This window comes from Salmo salar, chromosome ssa02 (assembly GCF_905237065.1).
Source record: "Salmo salar chromosome ssa02, Ssal_v3.1, whole genome shotgun sequence".
Taxonomy (NCBI): Eukaryota; Metazoa; Chordata; class Actinopteri; order Salmoniformes; family Salmonidae; genus Salmo; species Salmo salar.
The window spans coordinates 58,558,363-58,569,330 of NC_059443.1; the positions used below are offsets into that span (position 1 = coordinate 58,558,363).

General features: G+C 40.7%; 1 protein-coding gene across 1 annotated transcript in view; it reads right to left on the reverse strand.

The window, feature by feature from the left end:
• Positions 1–6,811, reverse strand: part of ntn1a (netrin 1a) — an 85,831-nt gene extending 79,020 nt beyond the window's left edge. The window contains exons 1-2 of the mRNA XM_014175033.2: positions 6,504–6,811; positions 5,165–6,219 (exon numbers count right to left, since the gene is read on the reverse strand). Of these exons, the coding sequence (XP_014030508.1) occupies positions 5,165–6,179 (1,015 nt within the window). The 5' untranslated portion in view covers positions 6,180–6,219; positions 6,504–6,811. The remainder of the gene's footprint in view (positions 1–5,164; positions 6,220–6,503) is intronic.
• Between the last annotated feature and the right edge of the window lie 4,157 nt (positions 6,812–10,968).

Consider the following 10,968-nt stretch of genomic DNA (forward strand, 5'->3'; position numbering starts at 1 on the left):
TGCCAAGTCACTGATATGCTTTCTCTGTGCCAACAAAGTTCTAGAGCTGAGGGAAGGGCCCTCCCCCGCCCACTCTGTGAACAAGTAGAAAAACTACCGTGAAGTGGTTCTCAAGAAAAGATAAAGCCTGTTTCATCCAAAAAGTCTCTCCTGTCCCCAAAAGCCCCTGGATGGGTCACTCTCTCCTGTCACTTTGTCTTTCTGTTTCCATCTGTCTTTCTCTATAGCTTCCCTGTCTCTTTCTCTAGATCTTTCCTCTCTCTCTCTCTCTCTCTCTCATTTATAGTCTTTATTGTAGTCTCCCTCAATCTCTTTACTTTTCTCTGTGCTGCAGTAGTATCCGTCCCTTCATTCTGCATGCCTCCAAGCATTCTTCTTAATCTCTGAATTATTCAAGACCCCTTTTCTCAACACTTTCAAGCTATGGAACCTGAAGCCAATAAAACTGGACAAACTCAGGCAGATAATGCAGTTGAACAGCATTGCATTTAATTTTCTGTATCTGAAAGACTTTCCTCATCACAATTAGCTGAATTGGCGTCTCCTTCAGATGCTGTAGTGTCACTCTGAGTTGATAGAGTTCTAAAGCAAGAGAATCTAGTTGATTCAATTGAGACACTTGCGTGCTTTCTTACAGGTAGTTGAGCATCCTTGCTGACGCCGACCGAATTCGACATGAGACAGTCGTGATGAGAGAGTCTATCCATCCAGCCATGTCTGTCAGGCTGAGACTGGTCACACCTGAATTTATATTGAACCCACGATTCTTCCTCCTCCATGCCTCCATTCCTAAATGTATTGCATTAGATTACAAAGACGGTCTCCCGCGTGGCCTGTGAGAATCAATATCCCAAATGGACCTGGAAGTGCACGCATGAAGGTCCTTTAAGACTCAGGCGAACTAATCAGCAAAGTGCACATCAAGGAGGGAAGACGACCTGCAACCTGTTTCAATATGTTTAGGTTTTTGCAAGACCAACTGCATTCAAATCACTCCGCAAATGCCTAGCCCTTTGTATAGATATGATAACCAATATCCAGGTTCAGTAAAAGACAGAGCAAGTAGCAAGTTTTAAGGACTTGAACAAAGACAATCATCTGGAGAGAGATCTCGACAGACTAATAGGCTGTACGCATTTCTTATTCTCAGCCATTGGCTCTTTGGACCATGATAAAAACAAGTGCCTATCATTATCTCTATAATAAAATAGAAGTACCTATCCCTATGTGTTTCACACAACATAGAAAAATATGCTGGTCTTGATGACGTTTCCTTTCCCCACCTGGCTATTTCTTTCTCATTTACTCTGAATGTCCCCACTCTGTATCACTTTCCAAATCTACACTAGATAAACTCTGTAACTGAGAACATGTTATGACTGCAGAGGATCCAGAGAGAGTCTTTCAATTTACTGACTGACAAATAGTGCTGGAAGCATTCAATATTTCAGCACATCCAACCAAGCAGCTCATAGCAAAGCTTATCGTATAGTACAGTACATCTCGTTTTGACATCACTTCTCTGTTCCTGAAGCTTATAGTACACACAGTGTTCTGTCCTAGCCATAACTTTAAGCTACAATTACTGATTGCAGTGGAGGCTGCTGAGGGGAGGACGCCTCATAATAATGGCTGGAATGGAGTTAATGGAGTGGCATCAAACACATGGAAACAATGTATTTGATACCATTCCCTTTATTCTGCTCCAGCTATTCACACGAGCCCATCCTCCCCATTTAAAGGTTCCACCAACCTCCTGTGACGAATTGCTTTTACAGGTGGTAACAGACAACAGCACTATGCCACACACCACTACCCCAACTCCACCTCACCCTCTCAAAAACCCTAGGACCCTGCCTTTACACAGAGGTGTCAGGCAGACTATTCTTCTCCCTGAGGCGGTGTTTGTTTTAGCAGAGGGTGTGCGACCACAGCACCCCTCCGCAACCCGCTCTGCACGCCTTGTCTGACGGAGCAGGCGGCCCGCAGCACAAACAGCCCAGAGGAATGTATTGTTACAGGGTGTGCGTGTGTATGTGTGTGTGTGTGTGTGCGCGCTGACAGCATGATTGATACAATGAGTGATGCTCCTTTGTGGCACCGTGCGAGACACACCACACACACACATGACACACACACACACACACACATGCTGTTCCGGTAAAAATAAAGTGTCAAGGATACAGGGGATAGGGGGGAACAATTCATTCTTCATTCCTATAGCGGCGTGGTTGTGTCTAAACAAGTCTGTTTGCTTTTCCAGGATGGAAGCCCTGGTGCCCCAAGGAGGGAGGCACAGCCTTCCTTTCCTCCTCACAGAAACCACCACTGACTATCACTTATTCATTTGTATTCATTTGTCACTCTGTGTTTCACCTATTTGGTCAACTTAATTTAGTCATTGTCACTCTGTGTTTCTCATAGTTGGCCAACTAGTATAAATCTTGGATTTGACGGCAGGGCTTAGAAATGTAGCCTGTAATATGGATATTTTGAGTGATGTGTTATCAGATTCAGAGCTCTCTTAATTGAGGTAACACCTCACAGTTTTATACACAACTGGGGTGACCTTCTCCAAAGTGTATTCGTAGCCAGTCACTATAGTAAAAGCGTAGATATTTCCACAAGGCTCAAGCCTGTTTATCTGCCGCAGAGAACCACTCTGTGGGAATGGAAACAAACAGCAAACAAAACCCTTTGAAACACCGGCTACGTGTCAAAACAGTCAACATGTGCCATGGATGACTGTCAAACAACACAGCGCCACTTTCCCCCCAACCACAGTGAAATAGAAATACAGAGACAAAGGGGAGTTTGAGTCAGTTCATTTTACTGTTGGGTCTCTCGGATGCAAACAATATGGGGTTGAATGAGGAGCCTCCTGTCACCAGTCACTGTAGGGCGATAATTAATGTGTGCCATGAAATCGCAAATCCAATCTAGAGTGGGTTACAGTGAGAAATCAAGGTTTATTCACCTTCATCATCATCTTTTCCATCAGCAATGTCTCTTGAGACACACCGGCCTATTTGTATCCACATTGCATGCCCTAAGTCTTGAACTATTAATATAAAATGTTGGGTATACAATGCCAATGAAGTCGTTAAAGGTACTATGGTCAGGGAACCACCCCCCCACTCGGCCTAACTCTGATCTTAACCTTAAAAGCATGCATGTATCGGGCAGGTACTTGGCTTATAAGGGGTGAGATATTTCACAAGGAATCAATTCTCTTCGCTTACATCAACAACCCATAATCACAACTTTTAACCACACTCATCATGATAAAATCGTATACAATATTTGCTAGACAGTCAACACACAGCCAAGTCAATATCAGACTACAATTGTCCAATAATTCATTCTCCTTTATCTGAACCAGTAGCACTCACATTCTCACCAAGCTCCTGCATATATTCTCTCTCTCTCTCTCTCTCATCTAAGCATGAATACATACTATATTTAAGTGGGTCTTAGCCATGTCTGGCAATAAAAGCAACTACCATATCTTTGATTCTGCTGCGGCATTGTCCCCATCTCTATAGCGGCTGATTGAGCCTCGCTGTTGGAAACAATGTGTTGAAAGCCACGATGTGATAACTTCCTCTATGTGCTTTATTAGTCTTCATAGGGGCAGACGGGAAAGCATAAATCTAAATGGGCCGGTTCATTGAAGATCGGAGTAGATATGGATTTCGGTTACTTTTCTTCTTGTAGGCCTTAAGTGTTCACATGAATAAATGTCCGATGATATCGTTGAAGACCAGAACATAATACAAAGCGAATCATATGAATACTAATAAGTAGCATATTAATAATATTTAGAATGATTACAATAGTAATGATAACGTGTTATGGTTGTGATTAATAATGATTGACCAATTATATCACATGTATTTGAGTATTAGGCTTAATAGGTGGATTAACATTTAGCAGATTGTTTCCAAGGAAGACAAATTCATATTGTAATGTTCTTTTAAAAAAATTGCAATTTCATTTGATATAATAACAACAACAATAATAATAATCATAATAGTTTCGGGATGAAATAGTGATTTTTTAAAAATATACTTCTTTTTTTAAACAATAGTTTTATGATACATAAATTAACGTAATTTAGACCTATAATTAACTTTGATTCAAATGGTAATTAAATGGGCAGAGACGTCTGTGTTCAATTACTGTGGTGGGGCAGTTTAAATGCTCTTTAAATAAATTACAGTGCGTCGCTTTATTGCAGTGATAAAGTTGGAACGGTACATCAATTTTCCCCATGAGAAACATTTCAACGCGGTGAATGATTAGACATTGTGATATGGCGGTCTTACTGAAGTGGGTGGTTGTTATAAACCTCCATTTGAGCTATGGCGGTAAAGGGCTTTAAGGTTTTCAAATTGAGAACTCATTGCATGTGACTTTTTATGTGCATGGACGCGCGACATCATTTCATTAAAATAGTGCATTTTGTGGTGGGCCGAACAGTGGTTTTGGTTTATCCTTAATTCAGACCTCTTTAACAACCGTACAGCCTTGTTTTTGATAGCCTACATTTTCAACATCAGTATCATGTTTTAATGAAGGCATGTACTATTAATTCAGCGTGGGCTGATCAGACTAAAATTGACATAGCCTAATAAAATGCTTACAACTATAAAAATTAATTTCGAAACAAAATAATAAGTATTATTATAATACTAATAACATTTTAATACTAATAAGGATTTTAAATTGTTTTCCAGAACAATATAAGCTACAACAAAGGATAGGCAATTTTTCCTCGAGCCTTGGAGTTGGAAACCTAAATTACACAGGTTTTGTACTTGTTGGTGCGTAATATGATGTGCTATAATCACATTTAATTAATGACAATAACTCTTACAGTATTTCGACAACTTTAATACAGAGAAAATAGGCCTATCTGAATCTTTGTTTTTCAACAGAACTGACAAATGCGCAGTGCCCGCCTTAGCAATTAACTCAACCGACCATTACCAACCTTAAAAACAACCAAATATCATGACTCTACAAACAAGTCACCCAATAATACAATTTATGCCAAATGTAATTTCGCTTGTGATACAGGCATTGTGTGGAGAGGAAACTGCTGCAGTGCTTAAAGATTTTTTGGATGGTTTTTGGAGACAATTATACTGTTTTGACTTACCGACACATTCGTTGGCTTCTCTAGCTGTTGCGCGTTGCCACGGCCGATCATAATGGAAAGGCTTGCACCTGTCGCACTCCGGTCCCGCGGTATTATGTTTGCACTCACAAACAAGGTTTCCATCCCTGTCTTTTACGCACCGCGAAGCGTGGCCATTGCATTTGCATCGACCGCCAACTTGCAGATCGGACACCGCATAGAAATAAGAGTCCCGGGATAGCTCCGAGTCATCCTCGTTCTCATCACCGAAAGTGTGCAATCGGCTGAACGTCACCTTGATATCGGTGGCGGTGACCCAGTCCTGGAGCACCGGCGAGTTGTCGAAGTCGTGCGCCGACGGTCTGCCGTCCAGAGTGCTGAAGGCAATGAGACCGCCGGATAGAGGGTGCATGTCCGTGTGGGAGTCCGTGCATATCGCCTCTTGTTCGTTCTGTTTGGTAATGGTGGCTTTGCTCGGTTTGGTGTACATTTTCCTGCACTGGGCCGAATAGTATTGGAAAGGTACCCAAGATTTGCCGTAGTCCATAGACTTGAAGATAGCCATAGATTCGGGTCGAGGTGAGCAGAACTGCAGGCTTACGTAGGTGACTTCGAATTTCTTGCCCAGTGATAGTGTTATGGTGACGTTTTGGGGGTATTGGATGTAATTTTCCGATTGCCAACATGTGAGATTATGGGGGTTGTTGAGATCCGTTAGATATGTCGGTGGGTGATACTTTTTGGGGTCCGAGGCATCGCAAGTATGGCAGTTCCTATTTCTCTCATCGCCCTTCTCTGTTACCAAGCAGTACCTACCCGGGGTTTTACCACAGGTGCTGGAAGTACGGACTTCCTTTCCAAAAGCAGAGTTCACAAAATCGGGGATGCATCTCCTCGGGTTACCGTTCTCGTCGTAGCAAGGGTCCGGGGGAGATGTTTGCGCCGCGAACATGCTCATCCCGTAGCCACCGAGCACCCCCTCTACCACAAAGGAAATGGTCACGACAGTGACCACGGTATCCAAAATCCTTAGCATTGTATTCCTTGTTCGTGCGCTGAAAACCGCCAGCCGTTCCCTGAAAAGAGAGATAATAAATAAGACACTTTTGCAAGATGTCCAAAAGAGCACGGCAGATGTAAATCTATTAATTAAAATAGAAAAGCAACACCTCAATAGATATTTGAATTTACCATGCACATAGATCTAATAACATTTGCATATAGATTACCATCACATGAAAAGCCTACATAAAATATAATTTGAACCGTTATTAATATGAAAATACTGTCAGAAGAAATGTATCGATTTATAACATTAGCCTTTCATAATGCACCTATTAAGTGAAATAAATGGGCTTACGAGGTTAAGAAATCTCCACATATGACACTATTCCTCGGAATAATAATTCAACTAGGCAGAAAAGTCATTCAGATATCTCTGTCGGGTGCCTGTCCTGTCACAAGCGCGATCTGTTGTGTTCTTGTTTGTTTTATTTTGAATCTCCGGGAGCAAAATATCTACACGCGTCTAGATGTAAGAGCCGCTACTCTCGCTCTGTCTGTTTCACTCCCTGTGTGCCCGTCTTTCTCATTCACTCACTCCCTTCCTCTATCCTTCTATCTCTGTCTGCCGCACTGACCGTAGAGAAAGTGAAGGACGATTGGAGCGTCTGCAGAGCATGAGGTCATGTTGAGGAGTGACACTCCCGCGTAAAAAGAGTGAACAACGACATCCACTGGTAGTTTATCGATAACAAGATAGATACGGCTAATTAAGTGCCAAGCGAAGGAATAACAAACTGGTCAAGTTTAGCTGATTATCACGTAGATTACATAATCCAAGGCTTCCATATAGAATCGTGTTTATATTGCTAATCGAAATGGAAGCTTATATTTCATCATGAATATTGACTTTGTCACATTAGCCTTTTATTAGGTTAAACTATATGTTTTTTTTTATCTATTTATTATTAGTAGTAGTAGTACTACTATTATTATTGTTATTTCTGGGGTATTATGGTGCATTTGTATTTCATAATTTAGACTGTGACCCAGTAAGAGTTATTAAGCATATTTTACGCATGCCTAATGTTTTTTTTCTCTTCCTATTCAGTAAGCCTATCAGTTTTCCAAAAGTTTAAATAATCAAACCTTCATGGAAACGAAGTGCAAATAACGAAAAAGTTAGTCCTATTCTATAATATGATAAGGCTTCTGTGCATATTTTCTAAACTGCTCAAGATCACTATAAAACATGACTTTTTCGATATTTCTGACTTCACAATTTTTGAAGGAGAAAATGCAGTGAATACTATGCATATTATATCTCTCGTAATGCTTCCATAGCCTATTCATTGGGGATTACGGCTATAATACACTATATATACAAAAGTATGTGGACACGCCCTCAAATGATGAATTCGGCTATTTCAGCCACACCCCTTGGTACCAGGTGTCTACGATCAAGCACACAGCCATGCAATCTCCATAGTAAAATATTGGCTGTAGAATGGACTTCCAGAAGAGCTCAATGACTTTCAATGTGGCACTGTCATAGGATGCCACCTTTCCAACAAGTCAGTTCCTCAAATGTCTGCCCTGTTAGAGCTGCCCCTCATCTGTAAGTTCAGTTATTGTGAAGTGGAAACTTCTAGGAGCAACAACCGCTCAGCCGCGAAGTGGTAGGCCACACAAACTCACGTAATGAGACTGCCGAGCGCTGAAACGCATAGCACGTAAAAATGATCTTTCCTGGGTTGTAACACTCACTACCGAGTTCCAAACTGCCTCTGAAGGCAATGTCAGCACAAGAACTGTTCATTGGGTCCTTCATGAAATGGGTTTCCATGGCCAAGCAGCTGCACACAAGCCTAAGATCACCATGCACAATGTCAAGCGTCGGCTGGAGTGGTGCAAAGCTCGCCGCCATTGGAGTCTGGAGCAGTGTTAACTCGTTCTCTGGAGTGATGAGTCACGCTTCACCATCTGACAGTCTGACAGACGAATCTGGGTTAGGCAGATGCCAGAAGAATGCTATCTGCCCAAATGCATAGTGCCAACTGTAAAGTTTGGTGGAGGCGGAATAATGGTCTGAGGCTGTTTTTCATGGTTCGGGCTAGGCCCCTTTGTACCAGTGAAGAGAAATCTTAAGGCTACAGCATGCAATTACGTTCTAGACAATTCTGTGCTTCCAACTTTGTGGCAACAGTTTGGGGAAGGCCCTTTCCTCTTTCAGCATGACAATTCCCCTGTGCACAAAGCGAGGTCCATACAGAAATGGTTTGTCGAGATCGGTGTGGAAGGACTACAAATAGGCCCTGCAGTGTAGGCCTGCTCTATTGCTAGAATAATGTGTTCAAATTCACAAATTCTCTGTTGTAAATTGAGTTTGAGAGCTTGATAAATCTGTTATAACTCTAGGAGCCATTTTGGCCTACTAATATTGTTTTTGTGTTGTCTATATTTTGTCTATCTTTGTATATATAGTTTACTTAATTTTCTTATACTAGGCTCTAAGATGATGGATAAATTAAGATATCCCATCAAGGCCGTTTACCATTGGAAAATGTCATATTTCCAATATACATAAAGATGCAGTCAGGGATTTTAAACAGTAACAAACTTGTAACATACATGTATTGTATGAATTGGAATTCATAACATCTCATACTAAATGGATGACGTAGTACATATTTTCCGCGACCCGTTTTGGCTGCTGAGCACTACTTTCAAAACTACTGGCTGAAATGATGTAAAACCTTTGGAGCATCTGGGTGGCTCTCCCATAAGACTTGGCCATGGAGATAGATAGTGGACTTTAGGGCCCAAAATCCTGTTTTAGCATGGGCAGCACCATTAAGGACTTTCACCATTTTGAAGTAGTCAACTTGGTGGGACTTCCTATGGGTTAAGGAAGGATCACATTATTCATCCTGGTCATCGGGAGGGATCAGCCAATGAATTATACTTGTTAGCAAACATTCCACAACTGCAGGTGGCAGTAAATCACTAATCTTGGTTTTATACCAGTTCAAGCAACACTCTAGGTTTCCACCATTCATTTTTCCCATAGGGGATTTTAGAAACACTTAAAATAAGGTCTGTGTTTTGTGTAGGCTTACCCTGGCGTGACGTTTTGGTAACCGTGTAAATCTCTCTAGGACAAGGTGACTTTTACCAATATATTTGCCTGTATTTACCCCACAAAAATCAAATGCCAATTAGCTGCTAATGTGGCTATCATAAAGAACTACAAATGCCATGATGATCTGGACCAGACTGTCGAATCGAGGCAAAGGTAAGAATCTCTGGATAAACTAATGTTAGCAAAATTTATTAATGAATAAATTGGCTACATTTCTTTAAATTGACAATTTTGTGAACTGTCTTGTGCAAGTTTTAAATTGACACAATACCTGTAAGAAAAGGTGTCAGCTAGTAGCCTGGTCTCAGAGGCTAGACGTAACATAGTAAATGTTAGTCTGGGATGCTAAAATTAGTATGATATGTAACCATACCAAAATTAATATAAGACAGATAGTTACGTAAGGCAAAAACAAAAGAAGGGTGGTTGGTCGGGGTGGATGGGTAGGTGTATACCGCAAATGTCTAGTAACCCAAAGTTGTTTCATCATGCGCAACTTTAGCATTTTAGCTAATTAGAAACTAACTACTTACTCCCTTTTAGCTACTTTGCAACTACTTAGCATGTTAGCTAACCCTTCCCCTAACCTTAACCCTTTAACCTAACTGCTAAACTTAACCCTAACACCTAACCCTTAGCCTAGCTAACATTAGCAAGCTAGCTTACGTTAGCCACCTAGCTAGAATTTGTAACATACTGTATCATACATTTTGCAAATATGTAACATATTGTGCATTTTGCAACTCCATAACATATATGTTTTCAAATTCATAACATATAATACGAATTGTAATTCATAACATATTGTACATTTTGCAAATTTGTAAAATATAGTACAAATTGTAATTTGTAACATATCATACGAAATGGGTGATGGACATTCACACATTAATACATACCATACTAAACGGAGTGTCTTGGATTTACATACAGAATCATACAAATTCTCTGAGACCAGGTTGCAGCTAGAGATGATGTGCAGGAGCTTCCAGGGATTTGTAGTCTTGCATGATGTCTACTTTGATGCAAATTGCAATTTCAAATCTGAGAGTAAATAGAGACGAATATATTGATAAAAGTTACCTTGTCCGAGAGACATTTACATAGTTATCAAAATGTCACATCAGGGTAAGCCTACACAAAACACAGCCCTTATTTTAAGTGTTTCTAAAATTTCCTATGGGAAAAATGAGTGATGTAAAAACTATTGGAATCATTTCCCTGTATGACTGCTAGGTTTTATGGGTATTATGACATCACTATGGGGCTCTATATCTTGGGTCGTGTGTAGGCACACAGGTGACCAGGAAGTGGGAATGCACAGGTATGGAGAGAATACATTTCACCGTTTACACATTGGAACTAGGATTTCGCATATGGTATTAGGCATTTATGTAATTCTTTCAGTGTTTTTATATTTGATTCGCTGCTAATAAAAAGGCAAAAGACTCAACCAAAGATCCCGTCTGGAAAATGGTTTGTTTGGCACGCGTTAATGGACATTTGCTAACACATATGCTAGAGTGGCTGTCAGGAACGTATAACAAGGTTGCCAGAACAATAATGTCAGCAGCTTTTTTTTATTTTTATTGAGAATTCCATTTATCTCTTGAGATGGCTGTGGAGTGGGAAGTTGATGTTCTGTATTGTTTGTCAAGCACCTGTAGCACGTTAGTATCCT